General features: G+C 36.4%; 1 protein-coding gene across 1 annotated transcript in view; it reads left to right on the forward strand.

Annotated features, from left to right (window-relative positions):
* Positions 1-26,930, forward strand: part of SLC30A7 (solute carrier family 30 member 7) — a 117,176-nt gene that overhangs the window by 36,209 nt on the left and 54,037 nt on the right. Inside the window, exons 6-8 of the mRNA XM_055404029.2 lie at positions 4,926-5,069; positions 10,503-10,553; positions 13,455-13,590. Coding sequence (XP_055260004.1) covers positions 4,926-5,069; positions 10,503-10,553; positions 13,455-13,590 — 331 coding nt within the window. The remainder of the gene's footprint in view (positions 1-4,925; positions 5,070-10,502; positions 10,554-13,454; positions 13,591-26,930) is intronic.

Below are 26,930 nucleotides of genomic sequence, written 5' to 3' on the forward strand. Positions count from 1 at the left end.
GGGAAGATCCCCTGGAGAAGGAAATGGCAACCCACTGCAGTATTCTTGCCTGGAAAATCCCATGGAGGCAGGAGCCTGGTGGTCCATGGGATCACAAAGAGTCAGACAAAACTGAGCAACTAACACTTTTCACACTTGTTGTGTTTATACTCCTAAGGGATATTTGTCCTCAGTTTTCTTTTAGATCGTTGGCTGGTGCGGATATCAGAGTAACACTGGTGTTGGGAAGCATTCCCTTTTCTTCTGTTTTTTGGGGGGGTATAGTTGAGGGATATCTAATGAAGTACTAATTCTTTCTAAATGTTTGGCAGAATTTGCTTGTGAAAACCAAGTGTTTCATTGTTGACAGTTTTAAAATTATTAATTCAGTTTTTTTGCTTGTTATAGGTCTATCTGATCTCTGTTTCCTAATGAGTCATTTCAGTTGTTTGTGTGTTTCTAGGAATTTGTCTTTCATCTAAGTGACTTATCAATGATTTTAGATATGTATTAAAAAGTATGTCTTTTCTTTTTCTCATAAGGTCAGCAGTGATTTTAGTAATTTTTACTTTTTTTTTTTTCGTGGTCAGTCTAATTATTTTTTCCTTTTGGTTTTTCTCTATTTCTTTTCTTTATTTCATTTTATTTCTGCTGTAATGTTTATTATACACTCTTTTCCTTGCTTTTAGATTTAGTTTTTTTTCTTTTTCTAATATTTTAAGGTGGAAGATTAGATTATTGATTTGAATTTTTTTTTCCTTTTAGCAGAGGCTTAATAGCTATAAATATTTGTCTAACCCTTGCTATAATGTAAGTTTGGGTATGTCATATTTTCAGTTTTGTTTATCTCAAAGTATTTTAAAATTTCTTTGTGATTTCTTCTTTGACCCGTTAGTTATTTAGTGGTATCCTTTTGGATTTTCTCATATTTGTGAATTTCTCTAATTTTCTTCTTGATTTCTGATTTAATTCCATTGTGATAAGATGACATACCTTTTTTATTATTTCAAATTTTAAAAATGTTTATTGAATCTTGTTTCTTATTTTAATGACCTAGCATTTGTCTATCCTAGAGATTCTTCCACGTGCATGTGAGAAGAATGCTGTTGTTGGGTGGGGTGTTCTGTAGCTGTCTGTTAGGTATAGTTTGTTCATAGTTGTTCAGTCTTCTGTTGCTTTGTGATCTTCTGCCTACGTGTCTATCCATTATTGAAAGTAGGGTATTGAAGTCCTCAAGTAATATTGTTGTAAGTTTTCCAGTTAATTTTTTTAGTTTTTGCTTCATGTATTTTGGAGCTGTGTTGTTCAGTTCATTTATTTCTATAGTCATGGATGTCTTCCTGAGGCATAGAATTTGCTAATAACATGTTCTTTTTTTCTCACAGTAATTTCTGGCTTATAGTATTATGATAGCCATTCTGGCTCTCTCTGTCTCTTTTTTAACTGCTTGCATGACATTGATTTGTTTTTCTGTCATTTTACTTGCAATTTATTTATGTCTTTGAATCTACAGTTTTCCTCTTATAGACAGAATGTAGCTGAATCATTGTTTTTAGTCCATTTTTTACCGTCTGTGCCTTTTGACTAGAGGTTTAAAAAAATTTACATTTCCTTTAATTACTACTAAGGTAGAATTTACATCTGCCATTTGATATTTGTTGTCTGAATCTTTTGTCCTTTCAGTTACTCTGATCCTTGATTCTTATCTTCTATATTATATAGATATTTTCTAGTATATATACTTTTATATATACTAGATATATTTTATCTAGTATATATATCTAGTATATATACTTTTTAATTCTCTTGTTTCTTTTACTGTATAATTTTTTAGTTCTCTTCTTAATTGTTGCCCTGGGGATTACAAACATCATCTTAATTTAAAACATTAATAGTAATTTAATAATTCAGGTTAATAGTAATTTAATGGCTCAGAGGTTAAAGCATCTGCCTCCAATGCGGGAGACCCGGGTTCAATCCCTGGGTCGGGAAGATCCCCTGGAGAAGGAAACGGTAACCCACTCCAGTATTCTTGCCTGGAGAATCCCATGGATGGAGAAGCCTGGTAGGCTACAGTCCACGGGGTCACAAAGAGTCGAACACGACTGAGCGACGGAACGGAACGGAATAATATACAAAAACTTTGCTCAGATATATCTCTACTCCCACCTCCCTTATTTATACTACTGTTGTCAGACAATTTACATGTTTTTATGTTATAAGCCCATCAGTACAGTTTTGTAATTATTGCTTTATGCAATTGTCTTCTAAAACATACAGGAGAAGAAACAAGTTGCAAATTAAAAAATACATTTGTCTTCTCTTGCATGAGTACTCTTACTGGTGCTCTTTATTTCTTTAAGTGGATTTAAATTACTATTTAGTGTCATTTCATTTGTAGGAAATACTTTTGTTTATGTGGAAGTGTCTGATTTTTCCTTTATATTTAAAGGAGACTTTAGTTGAATTTAGAATTCTTGATTGAGTCTTCTTCTATTTTAAATTTGTTACCCCATTGTCTTTTGACCTCCCTGATTTTTGTTGTGAAGTAAGCATTTAATCTTATTCAAGATCCCTTGTACATAAGTCCTTTTTATCTTGCTATACAATTTTCAAGATTTCTCTTTGATGTTCATCAATTTGACTATGATGTCTTTAGATGTAGTTCTATTTGAGTTTATTCTACCTGGCGTTTCCTGAACTTCTTGAATGTGTAGATAATATTTTTTGTTAAATTTGGGGAGTTTCCATCTATTATTTCTTCAGGTATTTTTTATATTTCTTTTTCTCCCTCTTTTCTCTTTGGGACTTTAATTATATTTAATTTGGTAGACGATGTTTTAATAGGTCTCTAAGGTTCATTTTTCTTGATTTTCTTTTTTCCACTTGTTTTTCAGAGTATATAATCTCTATTGATCTATCGTCAAGTTTACTGTTATTGCAGCCCAAATCTGTGGTTGAGCCCTTCTAAAGTGGATGTTTCATTTCAGTTATAATGTTTTTTTTTAATTCCAGAGTTTCTGTTTGGTTTTTTATTTCTTTATTAATATTCTCTACTTGATGAGTAATCATTATTGTACTTTGATTCTTTAGATGTGATTTCCTTCTTTGACCTTATTTGTAGTCGCTGATCAAAGTTTTTGTCTATAAAGTCAAAAATCTGAGTCCCCTTCAGGAACATTTTCTGTTGGCTGGTTTTTCTCCTGTTTTGGCATATTTTTCTCTTTCTTTGAATATCTTACTAATTGTTTATTGAAAACTGGACCTTTAGTATTAAAATGACATTCAGTATCAGTTCAGTTGCTTAGTTGTGTCCAGCTCTTTGCAACTCCATGGACTGCAGCACGCCAGGCCTCCCTGTCCATCACCAACTCCTGGAGTTTACTCAAACTCATATCCATTGAGTCAGTGATGCCATCCAACCATCTCATCCTCTGTCATCCCCTTCTCCAAAATGACATTGGTATCAGATTAATTCACCCTCTCCTCTCAAAGTTTGTTGATCCTGATATTATTATAGTTATTTATCCTATTGCATGACTTCCTTGTATTGATTCATGTCCTGCAGTGTATGTCCATTGAATTCTTGAAGCTGAGCTCTGAATCTGATAGTTACCACATTGAGAATAAAGATTTTTTTTCAGGGAACTGCCAAGTTTGGACAAAATATTGACTGTGTTCTGCACATGTTGCTTTTAACAGAGTATCAGAAGAAATCAGATCTCTCCAGTGTCTGCAAAGCTGCTGACTTTTGGCTAATTTCATTTGAGCTTAGGCAGGAAGTGGAATGGAACTAACCCCAAGTTAAAACATCAAGACTCTGCTGTCTTACTGGGATTTGGTAGCTTCTTGGATAGATGATTTTCAGTTCCTTTTGTGGGTTTGGTTAATTATCAGACTTCTGAAAGTTTTTAGTTGTGTTTCCCATATTTTTATTGTTTTAGGAGAGCTAGCTTGCCAACAACCTCTGTCTAGCATTCTGGAAGTTGATCTCCTTATTCATAATTTTTCATATAATGCACTGCTGAGTTTGATTTTAGGGTATTTAGGATTTTTGTAAATATAAGTGATATTTTTGAATTAGGTAGCATCGAGTCATTTTCTGTCCTTGGAAATAGTTTGTAGAAGATTTTTCTATGATGGTTAGGTAGTTTTTAGGTCTCATATGGAGAAATGATTCCCCACTATTTTGTGCCTTTTTTCCTCTAAGGATTCTACTTGCTTTAATTTTATTGGTCCTTTTACCAAATGCAGCCATTTCCCTGCCTCTGCCTTAACGCAACCATATGCATGTATTATTTTAACTTTGTTAGTGTTATATGTATGATAGTCCTTGACAAAGTTTTGGCCAAGATTTTTGTCCGTGTTCACTGTTTTATTCCCAGTGCCTGGGATGGTACTGTAACATAATGTGTTCCAACTAAGTACTTCTGGAATGAATGAGCAACATTATCTAATCTCTTTAAATCCTTCTGTGTACTTCTCACTTATTTTTATCACCAGTAGAGTCTGCCACTTCTTACTGTGCTTTTATTTCCTTCCTGAACTCTATACTAAGAACTCAGTATTGTTTTAATGAATCAGTGGGGCTTTCTGGGTGGCTCAGTGGTAAAAAATCCGCCTGCCAATGCAGGAGATGTCAGAGATATGGATTTGATCCCTGGGTCAGGAAGATCCCCTGGAATAGGAAATGGCAACCCACTCCAGTGTTCTTGCCTGGAAAACCCCATGGGCAGAGGAGCCCCGCAAGCTACAGTCCATGGGGTCGCAAAAAGTTGGACACAACTGAGCGACTGAGCATCATCATTTTAGGACTTTCTACAAATAAATGTTTATTGAACTGAATCTGGTTTTAGCGCTAATTCTTTTCACTAATGTCAGTATTATTGTAACCATGAAGTGATATATTTTTACATACCTTCTGTTCTTACACACTTTGCTTTTAGGCCATGGACACAGTCATTCTCTCTTTAATGGTGCTCTGGATCAGACACATGGCCATGGAGATCACTGCCATAGTCATGAACTGAAGCATGGTGCTGCACACAGCCATGATCATGCTCATGGACATGGACACTTTCACTCTCATGGTGAGTACAACAAAAATGCTTTCAGATGGACAGCTTCTTAAACAGAAATGGCACAGATTAATTTTTCAAGTTGAAATAATCTGTTAAAAATATTGCAGTCAAGTTCCTTTCTAATAAATTGGACTAAATGGTTTCTAAGACTTTGTTTTCAGTATAAAATGAAATTAACTTGGCATAAGGCAGTGAATGTAGCTTTTTTCAGTGAGTTTATCATAATAAAATGCCACTATTTTAATGAGTGTCAGTGAATGGGGAGCTATTGCATTTCAGCAGTTTTTTTTTTTTAATTATGATAAGGCCTTTTGTGCCATATATAGGCTTATAAAAGTATAATAGTTTTCGATTTTCCACATTTTTATTGTAATTTTAACATATCACCTGATATTTACCTCCAGTTCCCTTAGAAGTCTTTATATGTTAACTTATATAGTATTGGACACTAAGTTATAAGGTATTTACCAAGTTACTTAATATTTTATTTTAAAATTATATTTAGTTTATTCACAGAATTTTAGAATATTATTAATCTAATAGAAGCTGCTTGGGTTTGACTAATCTTTAAATAAGTTGTATGCTTAAAGATTGTCTGTACTTGCCACAAAGACAGAATCCTAAAACTTTCAATCTGAAAAGATGAAATGGGCCTGAGGGATTGAGTACTAAGTCCCTAATATTTTCAGTCTCTAATATTTGCTCTACTTTTGTAACTATTTATTACACTTGTCTGCTTTAACACCTTACTTTTCTAAGCTTTTTGCTCACATACATCACAAAATAATTTTGATAAAAACCGTATATTCACATTCTTAGGATGATTTCTAAAAAAAGTTTATTGTTTAATTGCAGAGAATATAATTTGATACTTTATATTTTAGAATGAAATTTCTGTATTACTTTATTGAACATAGTCAGTGGACTCTAACTTAATGATTTGAGACCCATTGTCACCTATTTAAAAATATTTAAACAGTTGTCAATTTTATAACATCCTTTCTCCTGAATTTTTATTTCTATTCCACTTCCTTTCCAGAATTTTATGAAGTGGAGTATACTTGTGTTAAGGCTTTAATTGGTCATCTGTTATATTTCTTGGCAATAAAATAGGTATATTAATTAAAATCTTTTATCTTTTAGGAACATAAGATAGTGTTTAAATATTTCAGATGGAATTATTGTAGCTTTTAATATTATAAAGTCAAATAATTATGTTTTGATTTTTGATACATATATAATCATTAAAAAGCAGCATTGTATTTGAAATACATATCTTAATAAGATGATTGAAACTCTTTTTCTCAGTTAGTTTATGGATAAATAACTTATTAGCATAAAACAGGTTTTGACATCAATTCTGTTCCTGTTTTCCATCTTTATAGTGTAAGTTCTAAGAAACCTTAAATAGAAGGAATTCTGTTATAGCAGTTTCTGTCAATTCTTTGATTACCTTCAGAATTATATTCCAAAAGTTACGTAGTATATCATCAAATATTTTTGATGATCTATTAACTGGTAGTTTTATTAGCTAATCCCTACTTTTTATTAGAAGCAAAGAATTAGAAACTGTGTTACTTACAAAAAGATTTGCTAGCCAATCTTTAAGAGTCACTGCCACCAACATTTACAATTGACCCCTTGTTTGATGTCCTACAATTTTTCTAATACTCTGGGGAATACACTGTGATAAGCTTTTAGATAGTTGAAAAGTAGCCCTTCTATGGGAAAAGAAAAGATTTGGAAATGACTTTAAGATACAATTATAGTAACTGGTAAATAGAAATGCCAGGCCTCAAACAGGGAATCTGACTTCAAAATCTGCTGTTAACTGTTATTCTACCTTCAGTATTTTATAAGCCAGTCTGAGAATGCAAAAGTAATAAGGCCATTATTCCATTTTGCCTATAAGAACCATTATAGTCTCACTATGCATTACTGTGAACTTTGTATTTATTGGAATGCTGCACTGTGAGTGAAGTGTCACTGTGTCAGCTGTCACTGTGAGTGGAGTGTCACAGGTTTTTTAAGTGTTCATATCTTAGTGACTTAAACAGTAAAAGTTTATATCTTGGATTGATTGGGTAGAGGGTAGGGGCTTTTCTCCTCATGGCCATTCAGGAATCCAGGCTCTTTCCATCTTTAGGATTCTTAACCCTTGAATTCCACCGCTGGATTCTCTGCATCTAGCTGGAGATAGAGTATGCTGCTGCTGCTAAGTCACTTCAGTTGTGTCCGACTCTGTGTGACCCCATAGACGGAAGCCCACCAGGCTCTGCCATCCCTGGGATTCTCCAGGCAAGAACACTAGAGTGGGTTGCCATTTCCTTCTCCAATGTGTGAAAGTGAAAAGTGAAAGTGAAGTTGCTCAGTCGTGTCCGACCCTTAGCGACCCCACAGACTGCAGCCTACCAGGCTCCTCCATCCATGGGATTTTCTAGGCAAGAGTACTGGAGTGGCTTGCCATTGCCTTCTGAGTATATAGAAGATCATATAGGATATTCTTATGAGCTGAGCCTGGAAATAATTTACATCTTGTATTTTCTTTGTATACGACTCAGTCACATACACCACCTAACTCAGGTGATCCCTAACTCAGGGAGCCTGGGAAATCTAGTTAAGTTGTTTATCAGAGAGGAAGAAGAAATGGGTCTGGTAAGGAGGTAGCCAATATCTGCTACAGAAAACAAATTTTATATCCAAAAGGATTGTCAGATTTTACATAGGTGGGAGTTATTTTATGTAACTGTTATATTAGTATAGCTGAATATAAGTTTTTAAATAATTATATCAAAAATGACTGTTGAATCTCATCAGTGACTGATATTGGGAAAACTGGACAGCTGCATGTAGATCAGTGAGTTAGATGACACTCTCACACCATACATAAAACTAAACTCAAAGTGGCTTAAAGACGTAAATACAGGACATGACACCATAAAACTCCTAGAAGAGAACACAGGCAAAGGATTCTCTGACATAAATCGTACCAGTGTTTTCTTAGGTCAGACTCCCAAGGCAATAGAAATAAAGACAAAAGTAAATAAATGGGACCTAATCAAACTTACAAGCTTTTGCACAGCAAAGGAAACCATAAACAAACTGAAAAGACAGCCTGCTGACTGGAAGAAAATATTTGAAAATGATGCTATCGAAAAGGGCTTAATTTCCAAAATACACAAACAGCTCATTCAACTCAATAACATAGAAACAAACAAGCCAATCAAAAAATGGGCCAAAGGTCTAAATAGACATTTCTCCAAAGAAGATATACAGATGGCTAATAAGCACATGAAAAGATGCTTAGCATCTCTAATTATTAGAGAAATGCAAGTCAAAACTACAACGAGGTACCACCTAACACCAGTCAGAATGATCATCATGAAAAAGTATACAAATAACAAATGCTGGAGAGGATGTGGAGAAAAGGAAACCCTCCTACATTGCTGGCGGGAATGTGAATTGGTGCAGCCACTGTGGAAAACAGTATGGAGGTTCCTTGAAAAACTAAAAATTGAGTTGCCATATGATCTAGCAATCCCACTCCTGGCATATATCTGGAGAATGTTGTTGTTCAGTCCTGCATTTGTGTCAGACTCTGACCCCATGGACTGCAGCATGCTAGGCCTCCCTGTCCCTTACCATCTCCTGAGTGTAACTAATTCAAAAAGATGCACCCCAGTGTTCACAGCAGCAATATTTACAATAGCCAAGACATGGAAGCAACCTAAATGTCTATCAGTAGATGAATAGATAAAAAAGATATGGTATATATGCACAATGGAATAGTATTCAGCCATAAGAAGGAATGAAATAATGCCATTTGCAGCAACATGAATGGATTTAGGGATTGTCATAGTAAGTGAAGTAAGTCAGAAAGAGGAAGATAAATACAATATGATATTTATCACTTATATGATAAATCTAAAATGTGGGATCAGCAGATACAAACTACTATATATAAAATAAATAAGGTCCTATTACTTTGCCAACCAAGGTCCGTCTAGTCAAGGCAATGGTTTTTCCCGTGGTCATGTATGGATGTGAGAGTTGGACTGTGAAGAAAGCTGATCGCCGAAGAATCGATGCTTTTGAACTGTGGTGTTGGAGAAGACTCTTGAGAGTCCCTTATACTGCAAGGAGATCCAACCAGTCCATTCTAAAGGAGATCAATCCTGGATGTTCATTGGAGGGACTGATGCTAAAGCTGAAACTCCAATACTTTGGCCACCTCATGAGACGAGTTGACTCACTGGAAAAGACTCTGATGCTGGGAAAGGTTGGGGGCAGGAGGAGAAGGGGACGACGGAGAATGAGATGGCTGGATGGCATCACCGACTCTGTGGACATGAGTTTGAGTGTACTCCGGGAGTTGGTGATGGACAGGGAGGCCTGGCGTGCTGTGATTCATGGGGTCGCGGAGAGTCGGACACGACTGAGCGACTGAACTGAACTGAACTGTATGGCACAGGACTATCTTAAACCATAATAGAAAAGAAAAAAAAATGACTGTCTTTATCTGGACTAACTATGTATAGACAAAAATCTCATGCCCTGAACAGGAGTCTGAGTTTTAGAACAGTTACACTTTTATCTCTCAGGATTTTTAAGATGACTACATCTTTCTCCTCATGCAGCAGTACCATATTTAGACCAAAATCATTGCATAACCTTGTGCTTTTACAATTCTTCTGGCATTGTCACAGTGTTCCATCAAAGCTGTAGTAAACAAGGGTAGGTCCATTCTTCGTTACTGTGGGCCAAGAACTGGGACTTTGTTAATCAGAAAGCTCATCAGTCATCCTGATGCTCCCTTACAACAAATACTGCTGATCATTTACATTGTTCACCTGTATTTTTGCTTCGACGTTAATGTTGATTAGTGATCTTCCAACTATTTAGTATAAAAATTGCATTATATTTTTTATTTCTTCATCAAAAAGGCAAAATGAAAAAGTATTTTTATCTTTACTGTATGAAAATCTTGCCGCATTCATCTAGAAGCTATTGAGAAACTGTTTGCCGTAATCCAGTTTTTCTGGAAAATGTCCTGGTTTCATTTCTTGGTCTTCTTATAATATCAAGGGGTAGTTTTGTTTTTTCTGAATTTTCCAACTGTAAAATTGATGTAGCAAATTCTGTAAAGTATGCTATGGATATTAGAAAATTCATAATGTTTTTAATTTACTGGATTTTTTAAACCAAATTGCCTAAATTTGCTAATTTCCTAAATACTCTGTACTGTTGATGCATTTTGAAATTTCCTATGTCTATCTTCATTTAATTACCATATTAAATTTTAAAAATAATTTTGTAGGTCTGATGTGGCTATGTAATCATGCATCCTTCACGATACATTTGAATGAAAAGTACTCTGAATTGCAAAAATTGAATCAGGAATTGAAGACATGTTTTAAAATAATTTAACTTAACTCTCTACAGATGGCCCCTCCTTAAAAGAAACAACAGGACCCAGTAGACAGATTTTACAAGGTATGACAGACTGTTTGTGTATTTCTCAGTTTTATGCAGCTGGCTTCATAGTTTTGAGCTAACTGTAGTTTTCCTTTAAGAAAAACATATAGCATAGTATTTGTGTTTAAAATGTTAGCCTTCCTAGTTGATTTTTTAATATGTACTATTAGGTATGTTAGCAGATGTTCTTTTAACTGTCACTGAGCTATTTTCTTAATATTTAATAAGAAAATTAAAATATTCAGAACTAGACTGCTTAAATATATATACTCTTGCCATTGACTCTAGTAACACTATATATGTTTGCCTTTATAGAATTGTTAAATAATTTTTCTAAAAATAATATTCAGTATGAATTTATGTTGTAGGAAAATTTAGTGCTAAAAATGTAATGCATCCAAACTCAGAAAATGTATAACACCAAGAGTGAATCCAAATATGAACTATGAACTTTGGGTGATAATAATATGTCATTTGTAACAAATGCACTATTCTGGTGGGGGATGTTGATAATGAGAGGGACTGTGCCTGAGTTGGAACAGTGGGTATAAGTGAAATCTCTGTATCTGCCACTTATTTTGCTGTGAACCTAAAACTGCTCTCAAAAGTAATGTCATATTTTCAAAAAATGTGATGCAAAGAGAGATCTTTTGCATATACATAAGCATCAGATGGTAAAATGTAAACAGGAGCTTACAGGTTATGTAAAATGATACATTACAAAATTTTACAAGCTAGAGAAAATCTGTCTTGTCCATGAACAATGGCAGTTTCTTTTTTTGGGATGTGAACTGATCTTTGGCTCTGGATTTCTATATAGGTTTCATTGTCAAATTTTTTAATTTCCAGCTGCCCATCTTCCTGCCTTTATTAATTTTTAAAAATATTTATTTATTTATTTATTTATTTTTGGCTGCATTGGGTCTTAGTTGTGGCATGCAGGGTCTTTCCTTGCGGCACTCGGGCTCTCTAGGTGAGGTGTGTGGGCTTAGTTGCCCTAAGGCATGTGGGAACTTAGTTCCAGATCAGGGATCAAGCCCACATCCTCTGCATTGAAAGGTAGTTTTTTAACCACTGGACCACCAGGGAGGTCCTCTTTGTTAACTTTTGACCACAGTCAGACTTTCTCACTAACTTGTGATCCTGTTTCTGCTGTGCTTATTTTTATTTTCTCCACTATTTTTTTTGATGTAGCTCTTGCTTTTTATTTTTTTCCTAGGACTATATTCCTTCATCCTGAGGACCTCATTTCAGGAGGCTTAAATGTGCCTTCTAGTCACTAATTTTCCCTTTGTGAAATACAGAGAATTGTTTTAGGGCAGCGTTTGTTGAAATGACTTGTAATCATGAATATATAATACTATACATTTAGCCTTGATATTAAGAGTTAAGTTTTAGTTATGGAAATCATCACAAACTGAGGAAAGGGAGGTCAGATTTGCCTTCCTAATTATCTTTTATATAAGCTGTTGTAAAAATTAACTAATATTTTCTGAGTGTCCATTTATGGTGGCTGAAGCAGCCCATAGGATAACTGCCAGATACTAACACTTTTCCACATAGATACTCACAGGTGAAAACCAAGTTTACTGAATTTTTCAGTTATTTGCTGCATTTTCAGTATGACTTCTGGCTTTTATATGCGTTAAACATATTAGTTTAGATTTCTTTCTTTAGTAACTTTCTTCTTGAAAAGGTTAGTGGAAAGTAAAAAGGGCATATTTAGTTAAGGACATTTGCCAGTAAAACTGGTTTTTAGGTTAGCACCTAAGATGTAGCCAGGGACTTGCCAATTAAAGGAAAATCAAGAGCAAAGAATTCTTTTCTTTTTCCTTTTAGTGGTTAAAACTGTTTTCAATTCGGATCCTACAAGAACACTGACTAAAGAATATATAAAAATTTAAAGCCTTTATCATATCACTTCAGAGTTTTGCAAGTTAGGGACCCTCATCCACTTCCATGTGTATCATCCTTAAGTTTTATTTTTAAAACTTAAAGTGATCCCAAGACTTGTTAATCTATTTAATTGTTGAATTTTTTGACTTTTTAAGTTGTTTTCCTGTCAAGTATCATTTATTAAATGTTCATACATATAGGTTCGTGGGCAGTTAGCGTATCAGTATCTTACCATTGTAATATTTTTGAAGAAGGGAATGGCAGCCCACTCCAGTATTCTTGCCTGGAGAATCCAATAGACAGAGGAGCCTGGTGGGCTATAGTCTATAGGATCGCAAAGCATCAGACACAACTGAGCGATCAACGCTTTAACTTTCAATGTAATAATTAATTATTAGAAGTTAAAAATATATTTATATCCTCTTTAAAATATTCAGACCGTTACTTTGATTCATGTGTTTGAGTTTAGTTTGTAACTTTAGTTAACAATACCTTCAGGATAATTAGTTTACCAGTTAATTAGCAGAGTTATGGTCCATAGGAAAATCTTAGTCTTAAAAGGTAATAATTTTAATTACCTGTAGAGGGCTCTGTGTGTACATATATTTGTAGTTATAAACAGTATTTTCTTGACTGATTCTTTCAGTCTAATGCAGTTTTCTTCTAACAAATTATTAGCTAACTTCTGGACTCAACCAGAAATGAATGTGCACAGAATTTTTTTTAAATCAAGTATTTCTTCACTTCTTCATTTATATTATAGAAAAATATTAAGGATCATGAAGAGTGAGTATAACTTACAACTCAAATATTTTAACTCCTCCTGTTTTTTACAAAGAAAGATTATTTTAATTCCGAGGGGTATTATTACTTCTTTACTAAACTGAATCAGCATTCGTACTGATTTTCAAATTGATATTTAATTTTTTAATATATAAAACCAAGAATATAGTTTTAAGAAAAATTTACATTTTTAATTGAGCAGAAAATGTGATTTTGATTCTCATTATGCTTTATTTCTAGGTGTATTTTTACACATTCTAGCAGATACACTTGGGAGTATTGGTGTAATTGCCTCTGCCATCATGATGCAGAATTTTGGTCTGATGATAGCAGATCCTATTTGTTCAATCCTGATAGCCATGCTCATAGTTATAAGGTAAGTGTTGGTATGTTACTTTCAGATATTAAAATGAGAGGTGATAAATATCTTACTTAAATTACAGATCTAAATTATTATGGTGTTGGGGTTTTTTTGGTCTTCAACAGATTTCTACATAAATTGTTTTATCTTTTCATCTTATCAGGTTTGATATTTCTTATTTGTATTTAGTGATTGATCTTCTGTAAATCAAATCAATAGTAATTTTCTTTAACCCAGCACTATAGTTGTAGAGTAGAACACTGGAAATATAAAATGTATTAATGTTAGAATATTATTCCTTTGACATCTGTATTTTGTACTATCAAATGTAAAAGAATGCTAAAATCTCTTCTAGAACTAGCTTTAATTTATAAATTCACATTATTGTTGTAGAAGTCTTGTAAAAATATTTACTGAAGTATATTTATGTCCTCTATCGAGATTATAAATTCTTGAGGAAGGATCTGTCTTTTAGCTTTTTGGCTATTTATTGCCTGTTATTGTATTAAAAAGCAGAGACATTACTTTGTCAACCAAGGTCCGTCTAGTCAAGGCTATGGTTTTTCCCGTGGTCATGTATGGATGTGAGAGTTGGACTGTGAAGAAAGCTGATCGCCGAAGAATTGATGCTTTTGAACGGTGGTGCTGGAGAAGACTCTTGAGAGTCCCTTGTACTGCAAGGAGATCCAACCAGTCCATTCTAAAGGAGATCAATCCTGGGTGTTCACTGGAAGGACTGATGGTAAAGCTGAAACTCCAATACTTTGGCCACCTCATGCGACGAGTTGACTCACTGGAAAAGAGTCTGATGCTAGGAGGGATTGAGGGTGGGAGGAGACGGGGACGACAGAGAAGGAGATGGCTGGATGGCATCACCGACTCGATGGACATGAGTTTGAGTGAACTCTGGGAGTTGGTGATGGACAGGGAGGCCTGGCGTGCTGTGATTCATGGGGTCACAAAGAGTCGGACACGACTGAGCGACTGAACTGAACGGAACTGAACTGATGGTATACCAATGTTTATATAAAAGTGTGATTGTGTATAAATTCTCAATAAGTATTATCAGAATTAGAGGATAGTTACTGTCTTTTAAATTTATGTCAATTTATTAATTTAATTTTTATTAGAAAAATGGAACAGTTCAGTTCAGTTCAGTCGCTCAGCTGTGTCCGACTCTTTGTGACCCCATGAATCACAGCACGCCAGGTCTCCTTGTCCATCACCAACTCCCGGAGTTCACTCAAACTCATGTCCATCGAGTCGGTGATGCCATCCAGCCATCTCATTCTCTGTTGTCCCCGTCTCCTCCCACCCTCAATCCTTACTAGCATCAGACTCTTTTCCAGTGAGTCAACTGTTTGCATGAGGTGGCCAAAGTATTGGAGTTTCAGCTTTAGCATCAGTCCTTCCAGTGAACACCCAGGATTGATCTCCTTTAGAATGGACTGGTTGGATCTCCTTGCAGTACAAGGGACTCTCAAGAGTCTCCTTCAATACCACAGTTCAGAAGCATCAATTCTTCGGCGATCAGCTTTCTTCACAGTCCAACTCTCACATCCATACATGACCACGGGAAAAACCATAGCCTTCACTAGACAGACCTTGGTTGGCAAAGTAATGTCTCTACTTCTTAATATGCTATCTAGGTTGGTCATAACTTTCCTTCCAAGGAGTAAGCATCTTTTAATTTCCTGGCTGCAGTCAGCATCTGCAGTGATTTTGGAGCCCAAAAAAATAAAGTCTGACACTGTTTCCACTCTTTCCCCATCTATTTCCCCTCTTTCCCCATCTATTTCCCATGAAGTGAAGGCACCAGATGCCATGATCTTCGTTTTCTGAATGTTGAGCTTCAAGCCAACCTTTTCACTCTCCTCTTTCACTTTCATCAAGAGGCTTTTTAGTTCCTCTTCACTTTCTGCCATAAGGGTGGTGTCATCTGCATATCTGATGTTATTGATATTTCTCCTGGCAATCTTGATTTCAGCTTGTGCTTCTTCCAGCCCTGCGTTCCTCATGATGTACTCTGCATATAAGTTAAATAAGCAAGGTGACGATATACAACCTTGACGTACTCCTTTTCCTATTTGGAACCAGTCTTTTGTTCATGTGCAGTTCTAACTGTTGCTTCCTGACCTGCATACAGGTTTCTCAAGAGGCAGGTCAGGTGGTTTGGTATTCCCATCTCTTTCAGAATGTTCCACAGTTTATTGTGATCCACACAGTCAAAGGCTTTGGCATAGTCAATGAAGCAGAAATAGATGTTTTTCTGGAACTCTCTTGCTTTTTCCATGATCCAGCGGATGTTGGCAATTTGATCTCTGATTCCTCTGCCTTTTCTAAAACCTGCTTGAACATCTCGAAGTTCACGGTTCACATATTGCTGAAGCCTGGCTTGGAGAATTTTGAGCATGACCATACTAGCGTGTGAGATGAGTGCAATTGTGTGGTAGTTTGAGCATTCTTTGGCATTGCCTTTCTTTGGGATTGGAATGAAGACTGACCTTTTCCAGTCCAGTGGCCACTGCTGAGTTTTCCAAGTTTGCTGGCATATTGAGTGCAGCACTTTCACAGCATCATCTTTCAGGATTTGAAATAGCTCAACTGGAATTCCATCACCTCCACTAGCTTTGTTCCTAGTGATGCTCTCTAAGGCCCACTTGACTTCACATTCCAAGATGTGTGGCCTCAGGTGAGTGATCACGCCATCGTGATTATCTTCGTTGTGAAGATCTTTTTTGTACAGTTCTTCTGTGTATTCTTGCCACCTCTTCTTAATATCTTCTGCTTCTGTTAGGCCCATACCATTTCTGTCCTTTATCGAGCCCATCTTTGCATGAAATGTTCCCTTGATATCTCTAATTTTCTTGAAAAGATCTTTTGTTTTTCCTATTCTTTTGTTTCCCTCTATTTCTTTGCATTGATCGCTGAGGAAGGCTTTCTTATCTCCTTGCTATTCTTTGGAACTCTGCATTCAGATGCTTATATCTTTCCTTTTCTCCTTTGCTTTTCGCGTCTCTTCTTTTCACAGCTATTTGTAAGACCTCCTCAGACAGCCATTTTGCTTTTTTGCATTTCTTTTCCATGGGGATGGTCTTGGTCCCTGTCTCCTGTACAGTGTCACGAACCTCCGTCCAGAGTTCATCAGGTACTCTATCTATCAGATCTAGTCCCTTAAATCTATTTCTCACTTCCACTGTATAATCATAAGGGATTTGATTTAGGTCATATCTGAATGGTCTAGTAGTTTTCCCTACTTTCTTCAATTTAAGTCTGAATTTGGCAATAAGGAGTTCATGATCTGAGCCACAGTCAGCTCCTGGTCTTGTTTTTGCTAACTGTATACAGCTTCTCCATCTTTGGCTGCAAAGAATATAATCAGTCTGATTTCGGTGTTGACCTTCTGGTGACGTCCATGTGTAGAGTCTTCTCTTGTGTTGTTGGAAGAGGGTGTTTGCCCTGCTTCATTTCGTGCTCCAAGGCCAAATTTGCCTGTTACTCCAGGTGTTTCTTGACTTCCTCCTTTTGCATTCCAGTCCCCTATAATGAAAAGGACATCTTTTTTGGGTGTTAGTTCTAAAAGGTCTTGTAGGTCTTCATAGAACCGTTCAACTTCGGCTTCTTCAGCATTACTGATTGGAGCATAGACTTGGATTACTGTAATATTGAATGGTTTGCCTTGGAAACGAACAGAAATCATTCTGTCAGTTTTAAGATTGCATCCAAGTACTGCATTTCGGACTCTTTTGTTGACCATGATGGCTATTCCATTTCTTCTAAGGGATCCCACAGTAGTAGATATAATGGTCATCTGATTATTAAATAATTATTAAATATAAATATATATTTATATAAATATTTTTATATAATATATCTATATAAATTTATATATTTATATAAATATATTAAATAATTATTAAAATTATTTTAATTTTTATTAGAATAATGGAACAGTTGTGCCTTTATTTCCCAGTCTTGACTTATTTACAGAGGTATGTCTTGATTGGACTGATTTTGTCTAGTTTATCCATATGATTTTACTGTTAGTAAAGCTGTCTTTATAATGATAACAAAGACCCATTAGTGGGTAGACTATGATGATTTTTATAGCTTGTAGTTGAATAGATAGACTTAAAAAATTACAATGAAATTATAATCTTGTAAATTCATCATAAATGTAGATTTTAAGTTTTTTCATAAAAGATAGGATATACATTTTAAACATGCAGCTTATTTTTAAATTTTATTTAAATTATTTGTACTAGCAAACATCTCTGCTGTTTAAAAATCTTTTATAAAGATTAGAATCTCTATTCTTCATATTTGGAAATCTTACTGTACTTTCTTGAAAGTTCTAAAGCTTAGATATCACATATTCTGTGAAACTTAACTGCTGATAGATGTGTATCTGTTCCTCTTTATTTGCATGTTCAGTGTTCATTTTATTTTGTGTTGTAATTCTTGGTTGCTTCTAATACTTCTTAGAGTTGGATCTTAATCTCAATTTTTCTTTGTCTCCAATGTTATATCCTAAGTCTGTCATTTGTTGCTTGGAAGAGGTTGGCCTTTCTGTCTCCTTCTAATTTATTTTCTACACTTTGGCCAAAGTGATCTTTCTTTAATAAAGATTATGGTACGTGGAAAAATTACCTTGCTTTGAATCTTTTCATGGCTTTCTTACCCTCAGGATAAAGTCTGAATTCCTTAGTAGGCCTTCATGTTGCGATTCATTTATCTCTTCAGTCTTTCTCTCACATTGTCTCAATTTATATCTGTTCTCCAGCCATAGTAAGTAACTGTCAGTTTCTTGGAAACATGTTATGAGCTCTCTGGATTCTGGGGCTTTCTCATTTTTCCTCTCTGCAAAATAAACTAACCTTACATTGAGTGTCCTTCTTACTTTCCATTCACTCTCCAAATGCATAGATCTTTCCTTTTAAATGGCACTTCCTTGAAGAAGCCTTTCCTGATTCCCTGCATCTCAGGAGGGGTAAGGTAAACCCGTAAACCTGCAACTCCACTTGCAGCAGTTACTTAGAGCCTGTTTTACATTTTCCTTTAAGCTCCATAAGGGCAAACTGTTTTTTCATGGTTATAAAGTCAGCACCTAACTGTGCCAGGTAAAACTTGATACATTTTTTGATTTGAATCAAAATAAATTTGTGTTTTTTTCAGTCTCAGAGAATGATTTTCTCTAATCCTAAATGGGGATTTCTTACTTAGAAGTTTCTAGTCCCATTCAGTTGTTGCACCAGAAATATGAGTAAATAAATAAATAAACGCACACAAGACAAGAAAACCTTTTTTTGTTGTTGTTGAAATATAACACATTGAAAAGCTATACAAATTATTTTCAGCAAATATTTATTAAGTAAGTACCTCTTACCAGGGTAGTGAAAGGACAAGATACTTATAGTTTTGATCTTACATTATAGCAGAAGAGAGAGACACAAATTAATCAATAAACCAATATCAAGCAGGTATTGTGCAGAGAGTTAATATGGGGTTGTAGAGACTGAGATACCACTTTTTTTCTTTTTGTAAATTAATTATTTTTGGAGGCTAATTATTTTACAGTATTGTAGTGGTTTTTTCCATGCATTGACATGAATCTCCCATGAGTGTACATGTGTCCCCCATCCTGAAACCCCCTTCCACCTCCCTCCCCATCCCATCCCTCAGGGTTGTCCCAGTGCACTGGCCCTGATTCCCTGTCTCATGCATCAAACCTAGACTGGCAATCTATTTCACATATGGTAATATATGTGTTTCAATGCTACCTCTCAAATCATATCACTGTTGTCTTCTCCCATAGAGTCCAAAAGTCTGTTCTTTACATCTGGGTCTCTTTTGCTGTCTCACGTATAGGATCATCATTACCATCTTTCTAAATTCCATATATATGCGTTAGTACACTGTAGTGGTATTTTTCTTTCTGACTTACTTCACTCTGTGTAATAGGCTCCAGTTGCCTCCACCTCATTAGAACTGATTCAAGCATTCTTTTTAATAGCTGAGTATTATTCCATTGTGTATTATGTACCACAACTTTCTTATCCATTCATCTGCCGATGGACATCTAGGTTGCTTCCATGTCCTAGCTATTATAAACAGTGAACACTGGGGTACACGTGTCTCTTTCAGTTCTGGTTTCCTTGGTGTGTATGCCCAGCGGTGGGATTGCTGGGTCGTATGGCAGTTCTATTTCCAGTTTTTTAAGGAATCGCCACACTGTTCTCCACAATGGCTGTACTAGTTTGCATTGCCACCAACAGTGTAAGCAGGTTCCCTTTTCTTCCCCTCTCCAGCATTTATTGTGTGTAGAGTTTTTGATAGCATCCATTCTGACCAGGGTGAGATGGTACCTCATTGTGGTTTTGATTTGTTTTTCTCTGATAATGAGTGATGTTGAGCATCTTTCCATGTGTTTGTTAGCTATCTATATGTCTTCTTTGGAGAAATGTGTTTCATTCTTTGGCCCAGTTTTTGATAGGGTCGTTTAATTTTTTGGAATTGAGCTTCATGAGCTGCTTATATATTTTTGAGATTAATTCTTTATCAGTTGCTTCGTTTGCTATTATTTTCTCCTGAAGGCTGTCTTTTCACCTTGCTTATAGTTTCCTTTGTTGTGCAAAAGCTTTTAAGTTTAATTAGGTCCCATTTGTTTATTTTTGCTTTTATTTCCATTACTCTGGGAGGTGGGAAATAGAGGATCCTGCTGTGATTTATGTCAGAGAGTGTTTTTGCCTGTTTTCCTCTAGGAGTTTTATATTTTCTGGTCTTACATTTAGATCTTTTCCATTTTGAGTTTATTTTTGTGTATGGTGTTAGAAAGTGTTCTAGTTTCATTCTTTTACAAGTGGTTGACCATTTTCCCTTGCACCACTTGTTAAAGAGATTATTTTTTCTCCACTGTATATTCTTGCCTCCTTTGTCAAAGATAAGGTGTCCATAGGTGCATGGATTTATCTCTGGGCTTTCTGTTTTGTTCCATTGATCTATATTTCTGTCTTTGTGCCAGTATCGTACTGTCTGGATGACTGTAGCTTTGGATTATAGTCTGAAGTCAGGCAGTTTGAGTCTTCCAGTTCCATTCTTCTTTCTCAAGATTGCTTTGGCTATTCGAGGCTTTTTGTATTTCCATACAAATTGTCAAATTATCTGTTCTAGTTCTCTGAAAAATATCATTTGCAGCTTGATAGGGATTGCATTGAATCTATAGATTGCTTTGGGTAGTATACTTATTTTCACTATATTGATTCTTCTCATCCATGACCATGGTATATTTCTCCATCTTTTTGTGTCATCTTTGATTTCTTTCATCAGTGTTTTATAGTTTTCTATATATAGGTCTTTTGTTTCTTTAGTTAGATATATTCCTAAATATTTTATTCTTTTCATTGCAAAGGTGAATGGAATTGTTTCCTTAATTTCTCTTTCTGTTTTCTCATTGTTAGTGTATAGGAATGCAAGGGATTTTTGTATGTTAATTTTATATCCTGAAACTTTACTGTATTCATTGATTAGCTCTAGTAATTTTCTGGTGGAGTCTTTAGGGTTTTCTATGTAGAGGATCATGTCATCTAGAAACAGCGAGAGTTTTACTTCTTCTTTTCCAATCTGGATTCCTTTCATTCCTTTTTCTTCTCTGATTGCTGTGGCCAAAACTTCCAAAACTGTGTTGAATAGTAGTGGTGAGAGTGGGCAGCCTTGTCTTGTTCCTGACTTTAGGGGAAATGCTTTCATTTTTTCACCATTGAGGATAATGTTTCCTGTGGGTTTATCATATATGGCCTTTATTATGTTGAGGTATGTTCGTTCTATGCCTGCTTTCTGGAGGGTTTTTTATCATAAATGAAAGTTGAATTTTGTCAAAGGCTTTCTCTGCATCTATTGAGATAATCATATATTTTTTATGTTTCAATTTGTTAATGTAGTGTATCACATTGATTGATTTGTGAATATTGAAGAATCCTTGAATCCCTGGGATAAAGCCCACTTGGTCATGATGTATAATCTTTTGAATATTTTGTTGGATTCTGTTTGCTAGACTTTTTTTGAGGATTTTTTTCATCTATGTTCATCAGTGATATGTCCTGTAGTTTTCTTTTTTTGTGGCATCTTTATCTGGTTTTGGTATTAGGGTTTTGGTATTAGGTGGCCTCACAGAATGAGTTTGGAAGTTTACCTTCCCCTGCAGTTTTCTGGAAGAGTTTGAGAAGGATAAGTGTTAGCTCTTCTCTATATTTTTGGTAGAATTAACCTGTAAAGCCATCTGGTCCTGGGGTTTTGTTTGTTGGAAGAGTTTTTATTACACTTTGAATTTCTGCACTTGCGATGGATCTGTTAAGATTTTCTATTTCTTCCTGGTTCAGTTTTGGAAGGTTACACTTTTCTAAGAATTCGTCCATTTCTTCCAAGTTGTCCATTTTATTGTCATATAGTTGCTGATAGTAGTCTTTTATGATCCCTTGTATTTCTGTGTTGTCTGTTGTGATTTCTCCATTTTCATTTCTAATTTTGTTGATTTGATTCTTCTCTCTTTTTTTCTTGATGAGTCTGGCTAATGGTTTTTCTATTTTATTTATCTTCTCAAAGAACCAGCTTTTAGTTTTGTTGATTTTTGCTATAGTCTCCTGTCTTTTTCATTTATTTCTGCCCTAATTTTTATGATTTCTTTCCTTCTGCTAACCCTGGGGTTCTTCATTTCTTCTTTTTCTCTAGTTGCTTTAGGTGTAAATTTAGGATATTTATTTGACTTTTCTCTTGTTTCTTTAAGTAAGCTTGTATTGCTATGAACCTTCCCCTTAGCATTGCTTTTACTGAATCCCATTGGTTTTGGGTTGTCTTGTTTTCATTTTCATTAGTTTCTATGCATATTTTGATTTCTTTTTTGATTTCTTCTGTGATTCGTTGGTTATTCAGAAGTGTGTTGTTTAGCCTCCATATGTTTGTATTTTTAATAGTTTTTTTTTCCTGTAGTTGACATCTAATTTTACCGCATTGTGATCAGAAAAGATGCTTGAAATGATTTCAGTTTTTTCAAATTTATCAAGGCTGGATTTATGGCCCAGGATGTGATCTATCCTGGAGAAGGTTCCTTGTGCACTTGAGAAAACGATGAAATTCATTGTTTTGGGGTGAAATGTCCTATAGATATCCATTAGGTCTAACTGGTCCATTGTCTCATTTAAAGTTTGTGTTTCCTTGCTAATTTTCTGTTTGGTTGATCTAGCCATAAGTGTGAGTGGTGTGTTAAAGTCTCCCACTATTGTTGTTACTATTAATTTCTGTTACTGTTAATTTCCCCTTTCATGCTTGTTAGCATTTGCCTTCCATAATGTGCCTTCCTATGTTGGGTGCATATATATTTATAATTGTTTCATCTTCTTGGATTGATCCTTTGATCATTATGTCCTTCTTTGTCTCTTTTCACAGCCTTTATTTCAAAGTCTATTTTATCTGATATGAGTATTGCTACTCCTGCTTTCTTTTGGTCTCCATTTGCGTGAAATATTGTTTTTAAGCCCTTCACTTTCAGTCTGTGTCCCTTGTTTTGAGGTGGGTCTTGTGTAAGATAGCATATATAGGGGTTTTATTTTTTATCCATTCAGCCAGTCTTTGTCCTTTGGTTTGGGCAGTCAACCCATGTACATATAAGGTAATTATGGATAAATATCATCCCATTGCCATTTACTTTGTTGTTTTGGGTTCGAATTTATAAACCTTTTCTGTGTTTCCTGTCTAGAGATTTTCCTTTAGCATTTGTTGTAGAGCTGGTTTGGTGGTGCTGAATTCTCTCAGCTTTTGCTTGTCTGTAAAGCTTTTGATATCTCCTTCATATTTGTTGTAGGTTTTTCTCTTTAATCACTTTAAGTATGTCCTGCCGTTCCCTTCTGGCCTGAAGAGTTTCTATTGAAAGATAAGCTGTTATCCATGTGGGAATCCCCTTGTGTGTTTTTGTTGCTTTTCCCTTGCTGCTTTTAATATTTACTCTTTGTGTTTGATCTTTGTTAATTTGATTAATATGTGTCTTGGACTGTTTCACCTTGGGTTTATCCTGTTTGGGACTCTCTGGGTTTCTTGGACGTGGGTGGCTATTTCCTTCCTCATTTTAGGGAAGTTTTCAACTATTATCTCCTCAAGTATTTTCTCACGGCCTTTCTTTTTGTCTTCTTCGGGGACTCCTATGATTCAGATGCTGGGGCATTTAACATTGTCCCAGAGGTCTCTGAGATTGTCCTCATTTCTTCTAATTCTTTTTTCTTTTTTCCTCTCTGCTTCATTTATTTCCACCATTCTACCTTATACCTCACTTATCCTAATCTGCCTCAGTTATTCTACTGTTGGTTCCCTGCAGGGTGCCTTTGATCTCAGTTATTGCATTATTCATTATTGATTGACTCTCTTATTTCTTCTAGGTCCTTGTTAAACATTTCTTGCATCTTCTCAATTCTTGTCTCTAGTCTGTTTATCTGTAACTCCATTTTGTTTTTGAGATTTTGGATCATCTTTACTATCATTATTCTGAATTCTTTTTCAGGTAGACTCCCTATCTCCTCTCTTTTGTTTGGTTTGGTAGGCATTTATCATGTTCCTTTACCTGCTGAATATTTCTCTGCCTTTTCATCTTGTTTAGATTGCTGTGTTTGAGGTGGCCTTTCTGTGTGCTGGAAGTTTGTGGTTCCTCTTTATTGTGGAGGTTTCTTGCTGTGGGTGGGGTTGGACTAGTGGCTTGTCAAGGTTTCCTGGTTAGGGAACCTTGTGTCAGTGTTCTGGTTGGTGGAAATGGATCTCTTCTCTCTGTTGTGCAGTGAAGTGTCCATTAGTGAGTTTTGAGGTATCTGTGGGTTTGGTGTGACTTTGGGTAGCCTGTATTTTAATGCTCAGGGCTATGTTCCTTCGTTTCTGGAGAATTAACGTAGTTTGTCTTAGTCTGGAACTTGTTGGCTCTTGGATGGATCTTGGTTTCAGTGCAGGTATGGAGGCTATTGGATGAGCTCCTGTTGATTAATGTTCCCTGGGGTCAGGAGTTTTCTGCTGTTCTCAAGTTTTGGATTTAAGCCTCCTGCCTTTGGCTTTCAGTCTTATTCTTACAGTAGCCTCAAGACTTCTCCATCCATACAGCACAGATAATAGAATATCTAAAGATTCTCCACAGTGAGGGACACCCAAAGAGGTCCACAGAGTTACATGGAGAAGAGAAGAGGGAGGAGGGAGATAGAGGTGACCAGGAGGAGAAGAGGGGGAGTCAAAAAGGGAGAGAGCAATAAAGCCAGTAATCACACCCCTAAGCAAAAATGGGTACTGAAGATTAGATTCTTAAAGGTGCAAAATTGATGACAAATACCAAAAAGCAAAGATTAAAAAATCTAGAGTAGAGGTTACACTCTGAAGAATACAATATTAAAAATACAAATCAAAATCAATCACAAAAATTATAAAAAATATATATGTATGAAATTTGCATTAAAAATTGGGTCTTTTTTTGGTAAGATAATAGTAAGTTCTAAAAATGAAAATTAAAGGAGTAATAAAGAACTTAAAATTTTTTTTTTTAATTAAAAAATGACAATAGTAAAAATATATCTAGGAATTTCTCTGGAGCTGTTGAGGTCAGTGTGGGGTCAGTTCAGGTTCAGATAGTTCCCTGTTCCAGCTTATACTTCTTCTCAAGGTCTATAGGGCCGTTCCAGTGCTTAGTTAGTGCTAACTACAGGCTTTTAATCTGTTGCACCTGTCACTTCCAGAGCAGTTCCCTATTCTTTGTTTATTTTGGCTTTTGCTGTTTGCAAGTCTCTTCAGTGTCTAATTTCTGCCCTGACACAATGGGGCAAAGGTGGTCACTTATTTAGGCTCACTTGTTCAGTTATGCTGTGGGGATGGAGGAGCACTACAAATATCACTGGTGTGTGTGGGGAGTGTTCACAGTGTATGGACCGCATTGGGTTTGCCCCAACTCGTGACATGTGTGCTTTCCCAGTCTACACTGCTCAGGCTCCAGGTTGCTCTGCAGGGTAACTGTTCAAAGCTGGTCCTGGGTTTCATGCAATTCCTGGATGTAAGCTGCTCAGGTTCAGGTTCTTGGGTATTCCACAAAGGCATGGAGTTTTGCTCCACTAGGTTGGGCATGCGTTTTGTACCCTTCCCAGGTCCGAGCAGCTCAGGCAACCAGGTGCTTGGTGAGCACACTGTCCCAGGTGGGCTGTGCTTCTTAATCACCTCCCTGGTCGTGGCTGCTCGGTTTCCTGGGTGCAGCACAAGAGTGCCATCTCAGGTGTGCCGTGTGTTTCCTCTGGGGGGCTGGGGTCTGGCTGCCCCCCTCCTGGCAGAGGTCCACCCTCCAGGATCCCAGGAAGACTTGGTTAGCAACTGGGAGTCTGCTCACAGTTTGGTGGAGGATGCTGTCTCTGGGGCCGAGATTGCCCGTTGCCCTCTGGCTTTGGCTGTCACCCACCTGCCTCTCTGTCTCCATCAGGAGGATGGGCTGGTCTGCAGCCGGCTAGCTCTTCTTTGGTATTCGCTCAGTCCTTTGTTCTGTGAGTGGGTCAGGCTGTGCCTTAGGTTAGAGCTTCTTGTGGGAAAGTTCTCTCTCTCTTTTTTTTTTTCTCTCTGGGTGTCCCACGTTTGGGTTGCTATCTTACGTTAGCTCCCTCAGATTGTCCTCAGGGCATTCAGGCCCAGTCCTTACCCTAAGCATGCAACCCTCGCCTCCCTCCCTGTTCAGCCCCACTTGCTGGTGGCAAACGCGAGTGTCTGGGCTCCATTGGGAGTTGCGGTTAGGCACACATTCTGTGTTTTTTTTTTTTCCTTCCCAGTTATGATGCCCTCTGAGATTCCAAAACTCCCCACAGACCTGCTGGTGAGAGGTTTTCCTGATATTTGGAAACTTCTCCTCCTTCACGACTCCCTCCCTGGGATGGGTCTCCATCCCTCTTTTGTCTCTCCTTTTGTCTTTTATATTTTGTCCCACCTCCTTTTGAAGAGAATGGGCTGCCTTTCTGGGTGCCTGGTGTCCTCTGCAGGCATTCAGAAGTTGTTTTGTGGAAGTTGCTCAGCGTTCAAATGATCTTTTGACGAATTTGTGGGGGAGTACGTGGTCTCCCTGTCCTGTTCCTCCACCATCTGAGGACTGCCCCCTCAAGATACCACTTTAGATTGAATCATAAGGAAAGACTTCTGAAGAGGGAGGGTTTTGAGTCAAAATGTCTAAGAGAGCACTCTAGCCTAAGGAACAGCTAGTGTAAAAGCCCTATAGTGAAAAGAACGTTAGCACTGGAAGGAGGTCGGTATGGCAGAAGTATAGGGAGTAAGGGGAGAGTGCTTTGAAATAAAGCTGGAGAGACAGGCCTGGG

The sequence above is a fragment of the Moschus berezovskii genome, chromosome 4 (genome assembly GCF_049115385.1).
Source record: "Moschus berezovskii isolate FMDL1 chromosome 4, NW_MosBer_1.0, whole genome shotgun sequence".
Lineage (NCBI taxonomy): Eukaryota > Metazoa > Chordata > Mammalia > Artiodactyla > Moschidae > Moschus > Moschus berezovskii.